Source organism: Bombus pyrosoma, linkage group LG6, assembly GCF_014825855.1.
Source record: "Bombus pyrosoma isolate SC7728 linkage group LG6, ASM1482585v1, whole genome shotgun sequence".
Taxonomy (NCBI): Eukaryota; Metazoa; Arthropoda; class Insecta; order Hymenoptera; family Apidae; genus Bombus; species Bombus pyrosoma.
This window is the reverse complement of record NC_057775.1, coordinates 2,356,635-2,382,553: the sequence shown is the minus strand read 5'-3', so window position 1 is coordinate 2,382,553 and position 25,919 is coordinate 2,356,635. Positions and strand designations below refer to the sequence as shown.

The following is a 25,919-nucleotide window of genomic DNA, read 5'->3' as shown; positions in this document are numbered from 1 at the left end:
AGAGGTGATTCCAGATACTTCAGGCACGAAACACGGACAAGGTTTCTTTGTATATATAGCTATATAGTATATATAGTTTCTTGCATTATTTTCGACCCAACCGTGTTTTTCTCTCGATAAGCAATTTTCAAAATTCCATACAAATATTTTGTAGAAAGTTTTTCTTAACTCTGCTATTATCCTCGACTTCTTTTCGCATACAACAATCGCAATAACGATCCTTTCGTATTTCTTTCGAGTTTAAACAATTCTCTGCCGACTCGGTTAAAAATGATACAAGGGACGCAGCAGAATTAAAACATTAAAAATCCTCTTCGTCGTAATTATAAATTAGAATACAAAAAATTCACGGACCGTTTCGTGATTATTTGAAAAACGGCGTATATAAGAGAAAAAAGAGGTGACATAATTAATGTTACGAAAGAGAAATATCTAATTACAAAGAGCTTCCAAATTCGTTCAAGATTCCACAGTTGAAGGGAATATTGGTACACATAATAATTTTACTGCAGCAAGAAAGAAAGTGACGTAGAAGCACTGCAATAATAAAGCAACCTCATAATTAAAAATGTTACCAAGACTTGTAAAAAAAAGAAGGTTGAATTTCTAGTAGGACGTACGCCAGCAAGGAAAAACTGCAAAAACTCACGGTCAAGATTCCTCAGGTTCAAGCCGCGTCGGTGCAGCTGCACCACCCACGCATATGATAGATACGCCACTGCCTTCAGCATTGTTTCTTTAATGATTCATATAGGGTGATTGTACCAAGAGTAGAGGAAGCAGTTTCCAACTGCAAATGCAATGAGCCTGTGTCGTATCGGAAATATTAATCCTGTCGGTGTCGTCGAAGGCCTCCGTGTAAACGTGAATCGCACATTTTAATGGTGATTATAATATGCAGACGACTTTCGTTCTTTTAAATTGCAAATACCAGCTTTCGCTGGGCTGACACGAGATTTCGTCTGAATGAAGTTTCTTGATTAAATACCTTGGTGATTCCTCTTGTCGGCCAAGAAGAAACAAATAGTTCAGCAGCTCTTCGCGGTTATAATGGTCTATGAATTCTTTGTGTGTCAGATCATTGCATTGTTAGAGCGCGTGCGATGAAACAGGTGTCGAAACGAGATAAAATGGAATTAATGACTGTATGTAATTGTATTGAACAATTGTGTATTGTAGCTATTATTAGAGGATTGAACTTGGTAACAGACATTTAGGGGAATCTATTCCTAAAATCTGTATGTTAACGTTGCGTTTGCAGATGTTTGGTTTCGCTTGTTGTAGATGCTTTGATTAGATGAAGATTATGTCTTTAAAACGTGTCACGAAGTGTGTAGAAGAATTGTGGAACAAAAACTTCTCTATGCGACTAATTTGTAAGCAAGATAGATGTCTAAAGTTTTACAATATCAATAAGTAGTATCGGTCGTTTCTCACGCGTCTTTATCATTAAATTCTTCTTTTTTATTTTCTTATCCGTGAAACTGCCCCCACTGTCGAAGTTCGACGTAATTCTTTGCCTTTAACGACCTTAAACCTAAACTACTAATATGTTGAAAGTTACACTAACTCATCTTATTCGACAATAATTTCTTTTTTAAACAATTCTTCTACTCTGCCAATGCCAAACCTAAATCGTCACTTACGATCTATTGAAGTTGAACTAACCGAACCAACCGATACTAATTTGATGAAAACTTGTTCTTTTTAGGAAATAGTCTATCCATCCCATCGACGCAGAATCTAAATATTACACTCTTAATCTTCCAACTAATTTAACTTAATCTACTAAACTTAATTTACTAAAGATCACCCAGCTAATACCAACACGACGAAAATTTTTCTTCTTAAAAATTCTTAAAAATCTTTCTCGATTCTCCCAACCACGAAGTAAGCCATAATCTTTAGAGCTTCACCTTCAACCTAATATACAGATAGAGTTTATCCAATTTCATCGAACCGATACTCGCACGACAAAACGACTTAACGGACGAAATGCTTCCTTCTACCGTAATTGTAAGTCCAAAGAACTTTCCGCAAACAAAATTTCCTTCTTACAAAATATTCCTCCATTCTACTAACCACGAACTCATCCATAAACCATAAGCCTTCATCTTCAATCTAATAAAGTTACTTTAACCTTACCTACTCGCCAGAGATCTTTTCTTCGAGCGTAATTACAGAATCAAAGAACTATACCCAAAGAAAATTTCCTTCTTAAAAGTATTCCACGATTCTAAAAATTTGATCAGAATCCTCGAAGCTTCAGCTTCAACGTACCCAAGTTCCTCTAACTTTACCGATACTTACACGACAGAAATCTTTCCTTCGTAAACTTAACCGTAAACCATAAAGCTTCACGTTCGAGCTACTAAAGTTTCTCTAACCTTACCGATACTTACTCGACAGAACTCTTCCCTTCGAGCGTAATTATATATCCAACAAACTTCTTTTCTGACCAGTATGTCACCCGAAGGAATTACGAGCCGTGCCGGTCGAGCCAGATATTTGTCCGGGCGCAAAAGTCGAGCAAAAGGCGGCCAGAAAGCGCGGCAGCGTGGCGCACGAGACAAAGGACACACGAACGTACGAAGGAACGAACGATCCTCTAAATCGGCACGTCCGTCGAGGCTCATGAATCTCGGCGAAACAGAGAAAACCCGTGTGTGCACGGTTCGGTACGCAGCACGGGCACGGACACGGGGAGTGAAGCTCGTGTGGTTAGCCGAGAGATAAAGAGAAAGAGAGACGAGAGGAACGAGGCCTCCGTCAACGACACACTTGTTGTTCCTCCGGAGTAAATTATTCCCCCCTATCGGGTCGCGGAGAAGTAGAGAAAGCTTTCGAGTCGCGGACGCCTGACGGCTGACGTAGTGGCGCATTTTATTCAAATAATCGCGACGACCGAACACACCCTTGCATTACTCGACGCAACGGCGCGCACCGGCCTCGAACGCGCCGAGCCACGGCGATCACAGCAGCTAAGCGCATACCGGCCGACGTAGATACGTAATATACGTTTGTTTGCCACTCTTCTCGTCTATTGTTTACGGTTTATGGGTTCGATGATTTCCATGATACGACAATATTTTTCATCGGAGGATTTTTCATCGAATTATTTCAATGAATTTCGCCTATAAACTGGGCGAACTTGTTGCTTAGCCTTGCGGTTATCGATCTTTCAAATCGCGAATCTTTCTCCAAATTCGCAAATTGTGTAAACAATCGAACAAAATTTATGAAATAGTATTTAACAATGATGAATTCAAATGAAGTCACATGACGTTCGAGTATATACAACAAATGGTTGTATCCTGAAAAAAACTGGAAAAGTAGAAAGTTCGCTATGTCAGATTTTCTTGCTAAAGTTGGCAATGTTAGAGCGTTTGTAACGTTTCAGCTATATTTTTGATACATAATTGTTACACATTTGCAGACTAAATAGAAAAAGTAATGAGATGCATTTTTCAAATTAGCGTGAAATTATTGCGCACGTCGCTTAAAAGAGATAATATCAGCATCGAATGGTTGTATTACGGATCAATTAGTTATCAATTAAAAACTGGATATCTTAGTAAGTGGTAACAGGCAATTCATAAACGTCAGTAAGCACTTGCAATAAGTTTGCAAATACTTAGAATTACAAAGTAATGTCATATGTTTATTCGCTTTAAAAAAAGCTAAATTAATCTCAAGATTCTGATATAGATTAACGTTGAAAATTTTCACGGTATTATCAAGATTCTGACGTTAATCTAACAAAATATCGTATTTTGCGTTTACGTATAGTATTCCATGTTCCGCCAAGATGAATTCAACGAGATAAGTGACGGACAAGCAAGATTCGGTAGATTCAACTAACTTTTATCACGACTTACACCGAAACTATAACATTCATTAACGCCAACAAATTTGTGATAACAGCGTGACAAGATCGGTATGTTTGCACGATCCTCATATTCATCGCTTCGCGTTCAAAGAAAGAGAAAAATGTTGAAAAGCTATTTTCCGAAATCAATGAAAGATTTCTTAATTCTCAAAATCCTTGGTCAGCGTATTAAAACAAACAAACTAAAACTTCCAAAAGCCATCCATTCTATTATTTGAAAAGCTCTTTGTCGCGAGGCTATGCGATTTCTAAACTATAGACCAGAGAAACAAGGTTCTCATAAATCGACAAACAGCTACTGACATTATTTCCAGTAGTAATATGTAAAATCAGCAGGCACGTCGGCAACTCGTGTATTTAATTGTAAAAAGAGGACGATACGCAATCACCACATCATTTAATATACACGTAATTTATATACACATAATTTAAATGTACAGCTGCCAGCAGTGCTAACTGCATTAAAAGGTAATAAACACTGCTCTATTTTAGTCATTAATTTGTAGATATACGTGTGTTGATAAAATATACTGTTACCGCAAACCAACCAAAGTGGTTGGTGATAAGCACCGGTTCTAGTCATTAATTTGAATATTTTAGCAAAATATACCGTTGTTACCACAAACCAACCAAAGAGTTTGAATATTTATGAGCGTCAGTGTACAATGCTGTACATCGTCAAACTACATGTTAACTCGCGACAGATCCGATACGTACACAGTAAACATATTAAACGTGTAAACTGATAAACGAAATTACAATGAAGAAAGTCAAAAGAAAGACGTCAAATAAAAATCTTAGATTTAAAAAAAATGAGAAACCTGGTAAAGTGAATTAAAATCGCGCTTCTCTTTTGTAAAATCGTGCGTACGTATGTGCGTACGAGGTATGCAAGCTTGGAATCGTAAGGCCATCGAACATAGTAGAGACGTGAACGGAGGAGCTCGTAATTTTATAGGCCCCTGATTAAACTTTTAAATCGAATGACCAATGCGGTTCGCTTGGTAAGCGGAAGTGACGACCCAAGCCGCTCACCTCTGCACTACTAACGCTCCGGCGCGTTTCAGATTTGAGAACGAAGAAAGCGCATCCCCGAAACCTTTACGGGCTTAAGGCTGCGGAACGGACGTCGTCGCTGTTGTACCCTATATACCTTTCTTCTGACCTCAGACCGTACCGGCCATTACGTGCGACTTCCTGTGACCGGGTGAAACAGCGATCGGACATCTCTTCGGCGACCTCATGCTGTTCGTTTCATCCAAATAATTCGGTAAAAATATCTAGTTGCCTCGTAGATAACTTTATTAGCTTTCTTCCCAATTTCGCAATTTATTTCTGCAGATTCTCGTTTCAATTGCAGTTGCTCTTTGGGTTTAAAATTAATTAGATTAATTTTTAAAATGTTGGCACATACATATTAATGTACTTATAGTGACGTACAAACGTATTCGATAGGTTTACAGTGGCGGACAGAAGAAACTTTATAGAATAAGAAATGTGAAAAGATACTATAATTTTACAAAGTAAAATAAAATAAACATAATATATAGCGTAGAATACATGACTGCTATCAATGTGGTAAACAATTTCTCGTACAGAAGTTACTAAAATTTACAGTGTATTTTGAACGTTCCTCTATCCGCCACTTTACAAGAACGGTTCAATTTAGGCGATCTATTCAGAATGTTAGAGAAATTTATGCTACTTTGAGGTTCTCTTAGGTTGAAGGGCGTGTTATGCGAATAAAAGTACTATTGATAAATAAATATTATTTATTATCGCATATACATTCATTTAAAATGCTGAAGAATTAACGTGTTGAAGAGTATGTGGAAGACTCTGTCTTCGCACGTTATATTATGTGAATTTACGATTTCAAATATGATTTCAATAGATACAAAGATACAATGTCAGAGTCGTATATTATTTTTCAATTTTATTTGTCCCATTTCATATTCATAAAGTATACCAATTGATCTATATACTAACTGGAAACAAATAATTATCTTTATAAATTCATCTTTGAGGAGATTAAGTTTCTTTGGTATTTTCTCCTGTGTTTTGAACTTTGATTTCAAAGCAATTATGATACAGACAGAAATTGTCATCAAAGTGAATAAATTAGCATTCTTATTTCAATTTTCATGTCAGAAGCACGCTTTTTTGTAAATGACGTTATTTGTTAAACGTAGGTGTAATCAAATCGAACTTGCAATATTTATTCGATCTTCTATTTCAGCAAATTGAAAATCCTTTTCAATTTAACCTACATCGATGTTAATATCGTAATATTGCGCAAAATATTAACTAATATTTAATTAAAGCGTAAGTGTACGCTATATCAATGTACAAAGAGACATTCTATTCAGCTGTCAATGCTTTCGTTTCTCACTGACATAAAAGAAAGAAGTTAAATAATTATAACAAAAGCAAATTATGCAGGAACATGATTCGTCCGCGTGCGTATTTTGTCAAAGAGAAGACAGTCTCGCGAGGAATAATATCCGGCTTCCGACCGAGAACTTCGAACACCTCAATTCGTTAACTCTCACCTTCATTGTTTTCGACAAAGGCAATTTTCCTTGGCCACGAGTGAATTTTCATTCTTTAATAAATCACTGTCATTGTCTGATAACGTCAGCCTTTTAAAATTCCCTTGAAACCCGTGCACACGGACGCGCCGCGCCAGCTAATACAAATCGCTCATTTGTGGCCCCGCGGCTTCTGTGCCATAATTATTGCATACACGCACAAATAATATATATTTGTAACAATACGATTAACCTCACATCGTTCGCGTAACACGCTAAGTTTCAGTTCTCTTTAACGCACCGCGATTCTTCGCACACCGAATGTCCTCGAAACACGTTTAATATTGAAGCGATTATTAAAATTATTGCGCAAAGTTTTGTCTTTTCACTTTGAAATCATCGCTCCTACTTATATTTTTAAATTCGATTAACATTTTATCCTGTCGTTTTTAAAAACTGACGTTTAAACTGGTTCTAAAATTTAATTTAAAGGATCGATTTTCAAAATTTTGATGGTCTTAAAATATAGTTCTTTTCCTTATGACTGCGAGTTTGAAGTTTAAACGCGACTTCATGAAACTTCCAGAAACCGATTTTTGAAGCTAGATTCCTGACAAAGTGCCAAAATTTGATTTTTATCGTTATAAGCAAACGTTTCGAATTTAAATAACGTTTTCCTTTACATTCTTGACTTGCGTGTTTTCGATAATTCTTTGTCTATATTTTTATACCCTTTGATAGACTTTTTCTGTTTTAGATCATCTTGTTGCGTAAAGTGTTTAATATACCTCGCACGAAACAAGTGCAGACACGTCACGATACTGTTTTCGACATGCTCGGATAACGAAAATAACATAAAATTGAATAATAAGCGTTTAATGTCAAACATTATCGATTAAGCTAATAGGCGAATAATTTTACACCTTGAAATTACTATGTGTCGAAGTTATTACATATTTCTTGCTACGGTACAGCAAACGCGAAATTCTGTTATGAGCTAAAGTTCGAGCTGCCAGACTGAAATTTTGCATGGTTTGTTAGCCACCTTTTACATACTATCGATAAATGTTGCAAGTTTGAAATAAATTAACCTTTCACGTACGAGCAGACTTCTTGCAGTCCCGTCATTCCTTGTTACCTTTAAATACATCATATTTACACGTATACAGCGTATATAATAAGGTTTACTCCTAAATGTTCACTTCTTGTGCAAGAATTACTTCGTTTTAAATTTCCAGCCCTTTTGGAACTGATGGAATTAAGACAGTGCACAGTCCAAAGATAACTTTCACACTTAGACATTTAATAATTTTAATAGTCCTTTCACAATGAACCATTACATTTTTAAAATTCGTTCAAATTTGCATTATTACCTATATTATTGCAATTAAACGATGATCTGTCTCGAGAGAATGGAAGGTGAACCTAATCTCAAAAGAGAGAAACGGCTTCAAATTGTTTTACGTATTTTGTATGTATTTTTTATGTAGCGTAAACATTAGATAAGTACATCCACATTAAACGTATAAAAATGTGGGAAATTATGTAACACAAGGATGAGATATACAGAAGACATAGAACGTATTGACATGTATCTTGTAACATGTGTTTGTTCTAACTTTCATATATTGAAATATTACAATATGTTTAAAATATTATCTTAATTTCAAATATATATATTACTCGAAAAAATATATTATCTGAAAGTTAGAACTGTAAGAATAGAGAAAAGAACATACTGTAACAACACCTCATTAGGAAACACAAACAAGTACAAATAATTTGTTTCTCCACCATCCGTCTGGTAATATCTATTATATTGACGCGTTCCTTTAACATCGATTAAAATATTTGTCGAAAAATAAAATATACTGAACTATTCCCTCCTTATGTCATTTCCAAGAACCACTTAACTTCCTTCAAGATGACCTACTACACATATAAATTACTTCAACAAGAAGTTTATCAAATGAAATATTCACACACGCATACGTAGGCAGATACAGTTGTGGTTGGAAGAAAGTTTAAATTTGCATATAGGTGTTAGTAACCGTGTACTAGATACGAGACTCGTTCACAAAGTAATATCCGATCACGTATAGAAGGATATAAATCGATAGGATGTGCTTGAAAGAAGGTCACTTAGCTTAATTCATACGCTGACACAAATCATACGAAATTTTGTGCTTTAATAATTAATCTTGCCACGTTAATAATTAATTGTCCGTACATTCAAAACAGCCATACGAAGTGAAAACCTCGTCGATGACGAAGTGCGATCTCCCGTACTTTTACGCTTCTTGAATGCTGAAATCATTGTTCCAAGAAGAATTTACTTTCGACTTATAGCAGTTTTCCAGTAATAAAGCTATGGATTTGTAAGATGATGGGCGCAGGAATTAAATACGGACAATGAAAAATGATGAGCTCATGAAACGAGCCTGATTTCCATTTTCTTACAAAATTTAAGGAGTTTTCGAGCGGGTAACGCTTCGCAAGAAACGACGAGAAACTTAAAGAACGACGTGAAACGATATGTGGACTCGCGGCGGAAGTGTGTGACAAGGATAGATACGTACGAAAACTTGTGTAAAGTTATGATAAGCGTTTAAATAGGAATGTTGATGGTATTGAAAAATAACCAAGTATATAATAATATACCGAAGTTACAAGTAAAGAGAACTTTTTAAAACGCGTTTGTATAGTTATTTAAAAACGTATTACTTGTATTATACCTCTGTATTACTTCTCAAGTACCTCGTACTTTTTGCCATATTAATAACAACCATCTAACTTAGCATATACATTACTTCTATTCGTCATTCTTGAAAAAGATATACAGTTCTCTAAAATTACTATAAAATTACAATAAAATAATCTTTCAAGCTCTGTTCACCAAACACTGTACCGAGATACTTACACAAAGTAAAATCTTTCCGAATGGATCTCGAGAACCAAAGAAAAATGATACATCTCTGCAATTAAAACACATAATGAGAACGAAAGAACAGAGAGAACCTGAGGTGGAATTGCGATTCACGGAAACGTCGCTCAAGGAACGCGGCTCGCCGCTGAAAGGAGGCGATTCCCTCGAAATTACCGTAATTGATTTTTATCCGTAATTAATACGTAGTAACCGACCAGTTGTCAAGTCACCGATCTGAGTCATGGTGATCGCAAAAATTACGGGCACAATCTGACGCAGACGGATAGTCCGCGAGTCGCGTCGTGTCATCGCGGCCGGCTCTCTCGCTTATTATTTTACCTTCGTTTGCCGATCGATCGAAAGCTGTTGTTGCCCGTTTGAAATTCGGGGGAAGTCCAGGTATTGTTCGATCGCGACGCACCGAGAAGCTTCATGAATCCCGACGCGACACTGATACCGAGAAAAACCGGCACGCATCGCGTAGTTTACCGTTCATGGAATTATTGACGTTTCGTCGATATAATTGATGTTTGCGAATCGGCCTCGTTGCTTCGACGATAGGTTGTCGACCTTCGGGGATCGATAGAAATCTTGCCGTTTTTTCAACCGCCAGCTGTCGAGAAGTTGCTTATCGATTTTCATCTTTAAGCAGTTTGCAAAAAAATGTTGAACAGGGAACGGGAAAAACTTGAATTTATTGACAAGAGGAGATTGAATGGAGGTAGAATTTAACAGAAGTTTGACAGCAATTTCATAGATTTCGAACATTAAACGGTTGTCAGGAATTTATTGGAGATAGGAAATTGTACGTGTCATTATGAAATTATGCAAAATTTAACAGAAATACGAGAGGAACAAGAAATATGTATTGGAGAAAACGGCTTGCACACTGGATTCGTTTATTTTATAAATTTGTTCCTTGTACGATTACATTGATGTTTATTGCTTGGAGGAAAAATATGTTTCTTACGTAAAGTAATAAAAATGATAATAACTAGATAGTTAATTAAGGAAGTTGGAGTTAGTCAGAGTGTTCAACTTCCTCGACCTGTGATCCTAAGTATTATAATTTTACATACGAGTATATATATAAACTCGAGAATATTATGTTATTTTCTTCCATTCTATCTGTAATTGCTTGTTTAGAGATTCCATTAGCGTAAACAGTATATCATCGACGCTACAATCCTATAAATAATAAACCTTACAACGTTCGCGTACAACATGTCGTTGCAGCAAGTGCATTGCATAAAAAATTACGTTGCATGGAAAAAGTATTATAACATAATCAAACTTCGTATTTCGTGCACGTTTCTACGTTATTATGTGTCACCTGTTTTATCATTTATGCCTTTCAACGATGAACGAGATCAAACGAATACAAAAGGAAGCTTTTTCTTAAACGATCAAACTCGTCACATTTCATTTGTCGTTAAAAGTTTGACCGTTAAAGGAGAAAATCGAAACGATTCTATCGTCAAACTCGTGACACAAACTCGTGATCGCAATTGATCTAAAATATCGCGTGATTGCAAATAAAAATATATAAATAGCGAAACGAGGAAAACCTTCCAACTGATGTATGTGTGAGTGTATCGAGCCTATTGGCTTGTCACCGATCGCGTAAGTGCCATACGAACGACATTTCGAAGAAAAAGACGGTGGATGTTCGCTGAGACGCGTCGAGTGTGGAAGAGACGACACGTTGAAAATATACATCACTCCTTGACACTTTGAATCTAGGCTACGAGAGTTACTCGCCGGGACATGTGACTGAATATCGTGACATGGTTCGCGATCCATGCGACGGCCGCGCGAGCAACGGATGGAACCGAGCGGAACAATTTTAATGAAGATGATTTTCGTCGCCAGGAAACGGCAACAGTTGAGAAGTCGATCTCGGAACCGTTTTATTTTCGTTTTTCTTCCGTTTCACCGGCTACTTTCTTCCATTGACACGCGTTTGTTCGTTTCGCTAAAAGCAAGCGATTCACAAAAATATTTCAACATTTACTATAGAAATATTTTATGCGTACATTATGTGTATTATGTTATAAAACATTCTAAAATTTCTTTAATACCGTGTAAAAGGACACCGTTAGCATTGCCATATTGGTGAAATTTAAAACCAATCTGAAGTAATAATAGTAGTAGTGATGGTATTTATTTATTGTATGAGACTTACGCCCAACAGAATATATATATATACACACATATAAGTGTACGCATGTACGATAATACAAATCGTGTTTTAGTTTTATGTAATAGATTAACTGTTTCGTAAAGATTGTGGTCTGTTGCTGCTCGGCAGATTAATTTCCTTTACTTTGTTTCTATTATAGTGTCTGACTTGTTTTCCTATTCATTCTCCCAAGTAGAGGGATCTTAATCTCATGCATGATTTTATGCATATGTATATATCTTCTATTAGCTTTTCTCTTGAACAGAGATAAATACTTAGAATCTCCATATTTTTAAGGATAATGCTGGTTACATTAAGATCTATATTGAGCACACTTGACCAGAATATGTTCCAATGTCTCCATTTCGCTTCTACTGCACAGTTTGCAATTTAAATTGTTGTTAATGAAATATGTAATACCCTTGACGTTTACCATCTATCCAATTCTACCTGATAATCCTAATCGGACTAGGTTCTTTTGTAGGTAAGAGGTATATTTATGCCTTTTTTCCTTTTAGTATATGTCTTCAAGGTATTTATACAAGGACATTGTACGTATATGCATTGCGTGCAATCAATCTGAAGTATATGGAAGTTACAAGATATTTATTTTAAAATTTGAAATCAACCCGAAGATACATTATAATTGTCTGATTAAATATGTTTGCGATCTCTGGGGAAAATATACTTGCACTAAATATCTTATAGCTTCTTATGCACATAGTCACATTTGTTTCAAATTTTACCAACATTATCATAAGGTAATAATGAGCATAAAATAGTAGATAATGTGGTAATGGAAGATAATGAGTTTTCAAAATATTTTATATACTCATAAAAATTTTCTACAAATTTTGTCAGCCACTGTGCGTGATGTCTGAAAACCCTAGAGCTGTAATTATTTGAATCTTCTTTTGACAGTCTTAGTACTCAATAAGATTGAAAATTTAGTGGTATACACATAGCACGAATATTCTGTACGTTTTTGCATTTTTATATACTTTCCTCGACAATCATAGCATATACCAACTTGGAAGAAAAGCAAAACAAAAATTTATCGTGCCCAACACGGTAATATCAATAGCTCTAAAATATCTTTTTCCAAAACAATACTTACATTCAAAAACCTCAACCTGTATACGTATGTATGTGGTATCAGTTCGTGAAGGACCTAATTTGTCAACAGAGAAACCAAAACGAAACACCAACATTACAAGTATTACAGTGTAGAAATAGCAACATTCTGGGCTCGATAAATTATCCGTCGTATCACGGAGAGAACCAAATAGAAAATTCCACAGACACGGTTAATCCAATAATCTCAACGAACTAATAACAAGAGAGAGAGAGAGAGAGAGAGAGAGAGAGAGAGAGAGCATAGCTTCTTATCAAAAAGCTATCACGCGTATAAGCTTGAAATGTTCTTCTGAAACGAATAAGAATTCATCGAGAGCCGAATGATACTCTGATATCAATAGCTGCAACGTTGCGAAATATTAAGATACTTTTCGCAAAAGAACGTTTACGCTCAAAGCCTCAGCTTTGATAACTACGTGATGTGGTATCGTGAAAGCAAGAAATCTCAAAGGAAGAAGTAATTTGTTAACAGAGAAAGCAAAAATCGCGCCGATACATCAACCGATAAAATACCAGAGGATAGAGAAATACCAACATTCTAGTCTGTGCGCATAAATTGCCCGTCGTATCACGGCCGAACGGAATAGAAAATTCCTCGGACATGGTCAACCTAATAATCTCGGACTGTTTAAAGAAGAGACTTTTCTGCCGTTTGGTTACGCCAATTCCACGTAATAACAGTGAAATATTGAATCCGAGCGTAAACTGCAATTTAATCGACTCACGGCACGAATGTCTGCGGGACACGAACGAGATCTCGAGTTGGCTCGCTTCGAGGTTTCATGTAAACGAGAAAATTCTCGAAGAAGGGAAATGCCGTGGGGTCCCGAGGGGGTTCGTACCCACCGACGCATCGACCCTGTTCCTCTCGTCGATCCTTTACCTTGTCTCTCCCTTCCTTTCCACCGGTCTTTCTTCTCTGTTTTCTCTGTCTCTCGCAAGAGAGGATCAACGATAGTGATTGGCGATTACGTTAACCAAACACCGCGGTATACGCCCCTGCAATTTGCCTGAGGATCATCTTCCCCTAATCGCCGCGCTAATAACAGGATTACCGAGGCCTGACCGCGGAATCGTATACTTATCCCTAATTCGCTGTATCGTTATTAATATATATAATACAATTGAGAACGTCCCGTGGCTGCGATAAGATGACTACGTGGTCGAGGCACGTGCGAAAACGCCGAAACGCTGCCATTTTTTCGCGAGTCCCTCTATCCACCACCACGTTGTAATTTCGGATCAATGAAAGGGGCGAAAAATTACGCTCCTCCTGTTGATTGATTGATTTTTCCCGTTTTATAGTTAGTCTTTGATTGCTTACTTTCGTCTTTTTCTTCCCTTCTTTTCTTCGTTTTCAAGTATCTTCTTGGGATTCGATGATGTGCGAATTAGTGTTTTACGGGTGGTATTCATTCGTGGAATTTCATGGATTTTATTGCTGATTCGTTTCGTATGCGACGGATCGATCATTTTTCGTGTTTTACGAATTTATTACTTGTACGGTTTTATAGAAGGCGAAAATATAATACAAATTCCAATGTCGCGTTCAATTTACTCGTCGATCTAATCGTTTGTTTAGCTTCTTTTCATTTAGATTACTCTAAACTCTTTACTAATCTATGAATAGTTAATGAAAAAAGACACGATTTATTTTGTCCGTAGATTTTAGGGACAGATCGCGATTTTTCTTCTACATGAAACGACGTTCAATTATAAAGATCGAAGGAAAATACGTAAGTGATCTGGTTAACGGATGCGACAGAATTAAAAAATAGCGAGGATAATCCGTATCAACGCCCATACATTTTATAAGAAGTTGCTTTATTTCTTGTTGCAATTGTCATTTAGGGAACTTTTAAATCTGCCTTCGCGCGTACTATTACCCCTCCCCCTAAGCAACCTTATTGTTACTGACGTCATTTTTTTTTCAGTTTTCGTATCTTAAAAAATTACGAAAAAATCTTAAATATTAAAAATCATTCAACATAAAAATTCTTCCAAGTTCCTAGAATATCACTCAATAGCTTTTATCGCTGCATGTTACCTTAATTTGTTCAAAACAAACTTTTTAAAGTAAAATTTAACCATTTAATTAAATATAGAGAAGAAACGAAAAGTTACCTAAAATTACCGATCGAAAATGAACTGGTATGCATATGAACGGTTATATACGTACGTAGGGCACTGATAAAAGTATACATACTGAATATTCGCTAAACTTGTCTAATAAATCTAACGAGCAGATGTCCTCATACTTATGTGACCGACAGTATGTTACTATTTGCTTCTTATTACTACTTATTTCGCTACCAACGGAAAAATGTAGTTAAAAAGCAGAAAATACTTACGTGTAATGGGAATAAGAAGGGCTGGCCTGCTCGATGTGCGTAGCCGTTGACAAGCCTTGCACGATGGCAGCTGAGGGATCCCTAGCTGGCGAAGAATTTTGGGCTGCTGGTACAGCGTGATGGTAGCGCTGGCACATTTCGGCCAAATTCCACCCATGGGCATCCATATATTAACACTGCTTCGATTTTCTTTGGCGTACCATCCATTTCACACGCGTTATGACACTGTCCTCTTTTTGGTCCTCCGTTTCTTACTTGAATACCGTATATATACTCGATTCACTTCCTCGTCTCGTCGATTACAAGCGAATCTGAACAACGTTAGTCGCACTCGCGTAATTATCGTCCGTTTCCCGTCTCGAGACTTTAAACATTGCACTCGAATCACGATCTTCGACGACAAAGAAAGATCCAAAACGACGATCTTCCGCGCTCTTTCTTCTGGTACAGGATGCTGCTAACAAAACGAAACTGTACGTTAAGTTACGTTTAAATTATTCAAGTTAACTGAATTTAAGCAATTTAAAATACTTTTCGCTCAACTTCGACCTGTCGTTCGTTTGATTTCAAATATCCTTTTAACCCCTCAAACAGTTAGTAACATAAAATATACACGTGGAAACCACAATCACATTGGGAACGGCGAATATAATAATATTATGAGAGTTGTTGTGTATCTCAATATTTACATCGAATATATTGACATATGAGACTATATTGTTTTGAATCTTGAAATATCTCGTCACACTAACCATCTACTTCAATGTTATCTGCTTTTTTTTTTTAATAGTAAATTCAGTCATCAAAATATTGTATTGTTCATGGTGTAGTATATATGTATATGTTAGTAACGAAAAATAGTGTAACTGTGGAATACTTTCTCAGTAATGAAACATAACGCTTGAAGGATTAACGCTAGAACTATCGACGATTCAAATGTGAAACTTTAAAATTCGATTGCCTGAAAAAGGTAAGACTTTTACCTGTATATTTTATTAAAAAAACATTTAAAATTCCAAAGACGCACCGTTGTGGATTTATAACACCATTTTGCCTCATTTTCATTAGTTACGTTATTTGATTTCAAGTTGCATGAATTCAAGCAATCTGAAACGCTTTAGTAACGTGCTGGTTTCAAATATTTCTTCAAGTTTCAAGCGAAATGAAGAATGTTTTAATCGACTTGAAAGAGACAATAGCTGCTAGCAACGTAATGTTATTTCGAATTTCATGCTCCGATATTGGTTCCCTAAATCAAGTCGATTTTTTCAGAACCATCTCTGTTTATTGTATTAAGCAAATCATCAACATTTTAAATCATTATCGTGTCCTTCTCTATCTACAGGTAACTGTTCTAACAAAGTCCTACATACAGCAAAACAACTACGATATATTTTACGATCCGATTCTTCGCTTGATTCTTTTTGCTACCGATGTTTCAAACGTTTCTTGATACACTTACAATATCTCTGATTATTACAGACATTCCACTAATCACCATTTCTTTCAACGAGATATCCATTATCCAGGTAAAATCAAATCAACCGAAACGACGTCGAGTCAACTAATTTCATTTAAGGCTTTATAAACCTAAACTCGACGTCGCATTGCTTAACTCCAAGTAATTACAAATTCCAGCGACTCAAATTCAAGTAACTTGATTAATTCAGACGAAGCTTCGGCGTTAGGAATTCCACGGTGATAGATTAGTCGAATGGAAAAAGTCGAAAGGTTGATAAAAGCTGACGAAGGTAAACGATAGAAACCATAGAATACGTGCACAAAGATTCTGATGTTCATTACATAATACTCGAACTGATCACGGTTTAAAGACCGGGTTAATGAAAGTGTCTGGTTAATTTCAACGGCGATGAGTCGGTAATAAGGTTCGGATAATGGACGGGTTCAAAACGCGATACGAGATAATCATTGGTATCGAAGACTCCGATATCGATCGGCTTCTATCCGCGAAACAACGATCGGAGCGTTAATCACTACTGTGCGGCAAATCAAGCGAACAGCTATAATCGCTATCGATATTATGGTCCATCAAATCAGAGGTATCGTCGAGTTGCACCTAATCTAATATAGGAAAGAGAATAACAAGACCTCGAGAGACCCATCGACCGATCCAATTTCTTCGTGGCGATATTTTACGCGATCACGTTCTTCCGTGGCTTTCTTTCGCTATATACACATACGTAGTCGCGAACAAAATTCTTTTCCTAAATTCGTATTTCAAAGAATTGCTATCGACTTGTAAAACTTATTATTAATACAATGTGTTGGTATAACGTATTGTATACTCCATTAGCAAGATTGGTTTCATTTGTCTCGCTGTTAAAAGCGTATAGATACGTCTTAAAGATATTGAGTAACATAGGATTACATATTTCTATTGAATGATTCTATAACGTAAGTCGTTTTTATTTTTAATTCTTCGTAATATATTTTCGTACAACTAAAAAAGATCGTTTATGTCCCAGTCTAATTCTTTTTATTCTACTGAACTTTCAAAACGTTTAAAATTTCTTCGATACAAACGAAAATTCTTCTCTAGGAAATTCAAAGGTGAAAATCGCCAATCGTCTTATTTATAGAAGCTTAATATCTTTTACATATTAATAAACGGTAGCAAAAATATAACGTATATCGTAAGAAAATCGTTAAATGTTCTTAGCTCGGCAGCCTTCCACTCTTGCCTCATGATCAATCTGCCAATGACAAACGCGATCAGATCACGTGAAATATACGCTTTCTCGCTATATTCGAATAATTATTTATTTCCTTATTGTCCATGGTTGACGAACGATCCAATTATCGAGGAAATAGGCCGCCAATAATTTTCGGTACCTCTTGCAAGTGGCACGACACGGAGACCGTGGACCGTTTTAAACTTATAATTTCCTCCAGAAATTAATCGTCGACTACTGGGTTGGGCTGGCAAGCGCCGTTTCCTTCGTGGCTTAAGCGATTGGGTGTTAATCACGCCGGTGACCACGGTATATGTATATATATATATATACATATACACATGTATATATACTATATATATAGTAGTATATATATAGTATATATATATATATATATATACATATATCGTAAAATAGCCAATCGCCAATAAATTACCAACGAGTTATCTGAACGAGTCGACAGTAAAACGTTGCGTTTCTCTTTTCTTAAGATGCAATTAACTGTCGCGGGTTTGCATACGATTTAGCACCTAAAAACTATGAAACCAGATACCCACGTTGTCCGCGAACCTGTGATCTTATCCCATCACACTGCAAACTTTAGAAAGGGAAGCCGAAAATGGCCACATAGCTCGTCTCTGTATCATCTAAACGCGAGCTTAAGGTTTCCGAGTTTTTACAGATACCGGGAATTAACGACATGTCGAATATTTCCAGGTACACGCGCTTCTTCCATGGAAGATCATTAAACGGTGACGTTTAGGGATAGAATAAAGAACCGTTAATAACATATCCCCAATAAATCTCGAAAATGGATAACTTCACGGACGTTGATGAATTCGATGAATTTGAATAAAATCAATTTTCCAGCAGCGTGATTCGCCGCTCGATCGTTCGCGTTATAAATCACGATCTTTCTAGGTTAATCGTGCCTCGTTCCATTAGCACGAAAATTGAAATTTCCACCGCGAAGCGCGAAGAACACGGCGCCTCGATCACTTTTCGATCCTCCTATTCTCCGCGACGCGACGGTGTCGTAGCGTAATTCGAGAGTCATCCGCAGGAATTCACTCGGCAATCGAAGCAACGCTTGAACTTAGACCTTTCGTGCGCCATTAAAGCCCCTACGACACACGTGCAACACGCGCGCATTCCATTTCGAAAACCGACTTTTCATCCTGAGATGGAAACGCACCGCATGTGCCGCTGCTTTGTATCGAATCGGTGGTCGTCAATTATCAACGTGGAATTTCCAAAAACGTCCGCCACCGTGTGCACGAAACGAGAGGGTGAACTCGTGGGCTCCTCGAGGCGAAACGCGGTTAGAAAGTTGCTGGTTCGGGAACGTTGATTTACAATTTCCAGATTTTACAAGCCGTATATCGAACAATCTCGCGCGGTAATTGTACGCTCATTACGCGGCTCTTGCATATTATTTACTTTCTTCGCGAGTCACCGCCGCGATCGGCCAACAGGAGATGCATATCGCTATGAAAATCGCGTAGAAACGTCGAATGAAAAGAAGGAGGGAAAGAGAGAAAGAGGCGAGGAAAGAGAAAGAGGGAGAGGGAAAAAAAGGTTGGCACGCGAGGAAAAAGGGACAAGCCGCTCTCCCGGCCAAGAAACCGATAATTTAAGCGGATTTTTCAGCGTGACATCGTTACGCGACTCCGCGGCATTCCGTGTGCTTTCGTGCCTCCATCCTTGTAATGACATACACCGTGCGATGCAACGAATATCGCGTATCGATCTGGCATTATGATTATTATTGCGTTATGGCTTGCCACGATTGAGACCTTCGTTCGTTTGCAACGCGCACGCATACGTATGTACGAATATGTGGACGGTGGGGTACACGCGTTTATGCGCGTGCACTTTAGATTCTGATTTTATATCAGTCTCGTCTGGACTGAGCGAATATTATGCAGAATTGTTTGGTGAAAATTATAGCAACGTTATAGAGACGGGATACGCTCTTTCTTTTCGAAGAAACTAAATTTTAACTACGCTTTAGCTGCGTTGCTTTAGGCATTTTAATCCTAGTTATACATGTTTTTCTAACATTGAAAGATATCTTCAGTTTGAATTAAATATGAAGATAGTCTGACCGATGTGTATTCTTCGTTACAATTTCACGTTGAAGAATCTCTAAAGACGTTGCAAACTTTTCTTGTTTGCTAAAATGAAGTTGAAACATGGAGGATATGTTTGAAAGACTTTGTTCAAGGGCGAAGAAGAATAAAAATAGTTGGTATATACGTATTCCGATAGAGCTTTGTACGACGACTATAATTTTCCAGTCACATTTTTTAATAGGGTTAGATAACTGACATTATTTAGACAAGGGGAAGATAGATAACCGTATTTCTGAATTTGGAAGGATAAACCAAAAACATTTACTTGGATGAGAAAGTTAGTGTTAGATGAGAAAAGACCTGTGAGACCAACGTACATAAGCGTGTGATTTGTATATTCAACATTCGGAGTACATTGAATGACAAAGTGGTAGACACTCGAGCAACAAACAACCAAAACTATCTCATATTTCACCAAACTATAAACTCTTTCAACTAGCTAATCCAGTTCTACGAAATTGCTATATAAAATATCTGTATCTTTACCAAACGATGATATACTATCTCAAATGTTATCAGTTTCGATTATAACTATTTATCAATTAAATTTCCGAACTTATTTCACCTGGAAAACGAATTCTTCAAATTTTCTAAATTATTCCCGCTAAAAACAGAAATCGCTCCATACCATAATAGCATCGGAATTTATATCGTATCTCAAACACTATACACCATACAGCCAACATTGTACATCATTCATTTTAATGATCCTATGTCAATGAAGTTTAACTCAAACTCTGCGAAACTTTAGCTTAAGAAAAACGAAATTCGGAGAAAACGGATATGGAATATCGCAGGTTTTTCCAACTCATTGGGGACGATTCACGGTCTCGTTATCGTGCTGTTGAGCGTGCACGTCTCAATCGTGCGACGGACACGTTCAATGCGGCTAGTTAGAAGCGTTTAACTCCTCCATCAGACTATCGAATCCGACCTGGCCTCTCGAATCACCGTATTATCGGTTAAACTATTACGTCGTCAAACGACGACGAGGTCGTTCGATTTCATATGACGAGGACACGTCTCGATGGCGCAAGCTTCGATTTATTATGCATCGGTAAAATTCGAAAGAACGCGGCCATCGTTCATGTCTATTTTGCATCGTGACAACGAACGTGGGAGATTAGTCGATGCACCTTCGAGGAAATGTCTATTGTCTATCGTGGTTTATCAATTGTTGGTTAATGACGTGAATGTTGAACTGTGATTTACGGAGATCGTAGCTCATTATCATTTCAGGTTGTATCGAGTGTGAAATTGCAGCATTAATGGAGGTATTTAACGCTTTGCACGTGATAGATATTTGAGAAACACGACGTTGCACATTTTGGGCAGATGATTTTAGAATGGGTGTTGCATAGGTATAGATTCGAGGAAGAGTTACACATCTTTTATTGGTATACAGTCGAAGATCGCACGAGGAAAACGTGATACGGCCGTTCTCGCTGATTTTCTAGTTTTAATATCGCTTTGTGGTTAAAAGAGGATTTTAATATGACATATCTAATTTAAAGCGGCGACAAATCTGTTAGGTGCGAAGATAGAAATATTTTAAAAATAGCTGATGATAATCGAGTTTTGTGGAAGCCGGAAATAATTATTAAGACAAGCGATATTTTAATTAATTTAACTTTTCGGAATTTTTATTTAATTGCAATTGTTGGACTTTTAGGATGGAATATTTTCAAGGTATTTCGATGTTGATGTATAAATCTAAATTTGTTCGCATTAAATTGAGCGATAATTTAATTTCAATGACTATATTGTCAGAACATAACGTTTCAACGCAGAATTATACATTGTAATATGTTTGCATAAAATGGAAAATATATTGAAAATTGGCGCTGGAAAATTTAAACACAAAGCCAGGTTTTGATGGCATGAGGAGATTGCGCGATTCAGCATGAAGCTGAAAATGAAGCAGTAATAACTAACTCGGGGAGTGTGCACACCTTTTAGCCTTGGTAGATCACGATAATATTTCTGAAGATCGTAGAACACTCTACGCGTGATGTTTCATAACGTGTAAACGTAATTTCAGGGATTGGTTAGAGCTACTTGGAACTAGGTAAAAAGGATAGTATAAAGATTTAACCCTAACTTTATTCTCGAGTTACAGGTATTCTACCTACCATTATTTCTTATCGCAGATCGATATAGTACTTAATGAAATTTGTTCTTTAAAAGGATACTTAAATAGTTTCTCAAATATTTCTTCTTACGAAACTTTCGATATGTTAAGCAATTTCGAATATTCTTTCAGTTCATATTGACAAGTAATCGAGTGCCATTATCCGCAGCAACATTTACTTTTCTCGGCTCAATTATCGAAACGCAAAAAGTGGCGATAACTTGAAACAAAGATCAACTATAATACAAGTGATAAACCTTTGTACGAATCGCTTTCCTTGTTATTATCTACTTTAATTTCACCCTCGTATCGAACTCACACGTTATAAAACACCCGTATACCGCCTAACTCTAATAAGCAACACCCACGCGAACGAAAGATCGAATTCATCTAACTGGTCTGGAAATACTTGCCGTGTGTGTAGAAACTCAGGCCACGGGACTAAACGATACCAAAATTTTCATAATACCTGCTGCTTCGAATCAATTCTTGCTTACGCAACGAAAATCGGTCGACGAAAGCAAAGTAAAAGGAAGGCGATGGAATAAAAAAAAAAAAAAAAAACAAGGAGCAGTCGGATACAACCTTCTAAACACGAGCAAAGAGACCTTGCCAAACAGCTCGTTCGCGTTTCGATTTTCGACACACGAAGCCCTGATCGAAATCGGTCGGGTATCGATCGGCCGATCGATCGGCGCACGAACTCGGTTATCGACTCTTGGATCGCCGTTAACGAAGGTTTCACGGTGGATTTTCGAAAAATCGACTCGAAGCGCGCGCGTTGCCTCCTTCCCTCTCCCTCTCGCCCCTCTCTCTTTGTCTCTCTTCCTCTTGTACACCCACGCGCGGCGCAACGACGAAACCGGCCGCCGGCTAAGAGAGAGTGTATTTCTCGCTTATTATCCTTTCCTTCGATTTCCTACCGTAAGGAAAAAGAATACTCGACTCGGATCCTGGCCTATGTATCGACGGTATCGTCCCGTTGCTCTCGCCGTCTGTGACTCACACGCGCGGCCACGTTAACGTGCACAACTCGCCTCCAAGATTTACAGCTCATTACCGATTTCATAGCCCCGAGTCACGACCGGGTCGCGGCTTCAACTCGAAATTTAGGCCCGGTGCGACGCGATAACCGATGGACGACGCGATTTCTTTGCGATTTCGTTGTGATTTCATTACAATTTCATTCCAATTGCCATTTCGTAACGGCGAGGTCGCACTGCTCGGCAGCTTTATGTTCCCAATAAACAGACCACACACTGGTGTGCGTTTTATCGTTAAATACATAAACTTGCCTAATAGCACGCAAAGCCGAAATCACGCGTTTCCATTACCCGGCTTTAGATAGACATAATCCTTCATCGATCAACGATTATCCTTTCGACCGTCGATACATCGCGTGTGTCCTCTCGCGTCGGTTCAATTCCCGTCGCTGAAATGCGCGCCAAACTTCGATTCCTCCGTGATGCGTTACCTTATAGTTTCCTCGATGCTCCCTGTATGATATACGTTGTTTAACCTCGTCGATTTACGTTAGAATCTTCAAATTTCGCACCGGTGCCTCCAGAAGAACTCCACTGTCTTGGTTCGAAAGGAACACCAACAAAGTCTTATCTCCTGGCTACCGTGTCCAACATCGACGATCTCTTTCACGACTTCACGAAGCGATCGGTGAGTACTTAGGATCGACAGCCACGCGTGTCACGCGCTCGTACGTATTTACTCACGTACACGGTGGCGTAAACGAAACACCAGGACGTTCTTCTATTCGCAAGCAATAAGTCACCAGAGAAGTCACTGAGATCCGATGATACGAGAATCTTCTCATCGAATTGCACGCTCCTGTATCACGAGTTCGAGGCTGGTTTGTCACCCGTCGACCATGGTCACGATGACGACAATGACGACGACGACGATGACAAAGATGACGATATGATCGCGACGTAGCATAACACTGGCTCGATGCGTGCACAAAATAGCGGTATGGACGGTGCCACGAACACCCGGGTTCGCGTTAACCTCTCCACGCTCGTGGAAATGTCAAACGACGACGACGTTGGCTCGGTTCACCGTTGCACCGGCAGCGGCGGCCGTCGCTCGCGTGGGAGTGTGACATAATACAACGGCGTTAGTGATTTCGAGCGCGTTGTGCGTCGATTTAGCCGGTTGTCACGAGATTCACGCCACCACTCCCGCCTCCAGTACCTCCATAGAGAATCCTGACGGAACTCGACGAAAAACTTGTCTATTTTGTCCCTTTGGATCTATCTAGCGCGTACCCCGATGTAATTAAAGTTTCCTATTGAAGTTTCCTAACCGTTCTAATTTCACGATCGATCTACGGACAACGTGATCCAGGTCGAAACGTGCGGTCCTGTCTATCGTTGATCTCTATCGATGGCTCGGGCGCGTGCGTCCAACTCGGTCGCGGCAGCCGGCCCCGGCTGACTCTCGCGTGTTCCGTGGTGCACGACTCGAGCGCGGACTGAAGTCGAGCACGCCGTGAGGTGAGCGGAGGTGACTTGCGACTCGACTCGACTCGACTCGACTCCGCTCGACTCCCCTCGACTCCGCTCGACTCGACTCGGCCCGGGCCGAGAACCACCGCCGCGGCCACACTCAGCCCAGTGGCGGCGCCCCGGCTTTCTACGTTTTCTGGCGCGACCGCGCCGTGGATTCGCGACCTGATCTACACCGACGTCGCACAGGTATACGTGTGCACGGACGTACCGACCGCGAAGGATACCCCGCGCTCTTTATCGCATCTCGCGCGGCCCCTTCTTACTACGCCAGGCTCTTTCTCTTTCTTTTCTTCAGGACACGTCGGTCTAGGTTCTATGGTCGGGCTTTGTCGATACATTCGCCGTTCTCTCGCTTCTCGCCGCGGCCTTCTCGCAGGCTGTTTCGCTCCGTCCGGTCTCCCCCTCGCGAGAACGCGGCCTCGTGGATACGCCCGTGCATAGGCGGCATCTCTGCGCCATCGCTCGACTGCCGAGGAAGCGCGGTTTCGCGCACAGACTACGGCGCTTACGATTCTTCGGGTTCGATTTAACGATTATCCGATAATTTTGAAGTTTTTCGAACAAGCATCTTGAATAAATAGGGGTTCGTTAGAAACATTGGAGTTCTGGAAATAACGATTTTAAATTTATGTAATGTTTGAAAAGAAGATAGCGTGATACGTTTGTGTATATCAAAACTTGAAACGCATCGATATTCCACGTGACTTGTTAGAATTTGTTTTTTAAAAGAACTGTCTTCAATACTGGTTTAAATTATTTATGTAATTAATGTTTATATTATTTGTAGTCATAGATGTAACTAAACGAATAATTTAACAGTCAATATTTTCAGCTCTAGTTTCCGGTAGCGAACCATCGTTACTTGTAGAACTACCTTACGCTGGTATGAAATTAATTTTAACTCATTAAATGGGGGGTATGGACGGATTTTGAAATTTGACAACAACATAAATGAACATTTTTAAAACAAATGTAAGAATGTTTTGTAGACTGCTTGAAAAAATATATAAAGTAAAGAATATATTACTCGTATCTCTATAATCTTTGCTTAGACTTATTATTTGAAATGGTGCTTCAAATAATTACAAATCGTTAAAATGAATGAATAACGAATTTTGAAATAGATTCATCTCACATGATATTCATATTTGTTAAACGTATTGTAAATTTGTCAAATACAGAACAAAGATATCAATTGTCAAAATGGAAAAAATTCAAACTCATCTACATACTTACAGGATAAAATGCATATAATGGAAAGGTTCCCAGTTACTATGTATAGGACCGAAATCGATGAAATCTGTTCGATACACATTGCAGCATATTTTATAGTTCGACTACTTTTGTTCTTTCTTTCATGTTGCTACAACGAACTTTCTAACGAACAAAATGCGTCACTTTCTGTATGTAAAAGAAGTGGCA

General features: G+C 38.2%; 1 protein-coding gene across 2 annotated transcripts in view; it reads right to left on the bottom strand.

Moving 5' to 3' along the window:
• LOC122568151 (putative transcription factor SOX-15) overlaps positions 1–24,544 on the bottom strand; it is a 69,897-nt gene extending 45,353 nt beyond the window's left edge. The window contains exons 1-2 of one of the 2 annotated variants that reach the window (XM_043727552.1): positions 23,450–24,544; positions 15,017–15,473 (exon numbers count right to left, since the gene is read on the bottom strand). In XM_043727552.1, the coding sequence (XP_043583487.1) occupies positions 15,017–15,183 (167 nt within the window). In that variant the 5' untranslated portion in view covers positions 15,184–15,473; positions 23,450–24,544. The remainder of the gene's footprint in view (positions 1–15,016; positions 15,474–23,449) is intronic. The other variant, XM_043727553.1, reaches the window with a different exon arrangement.
• Positions 24,545–25,919: the final 1,375 nt, after the last annotated feature.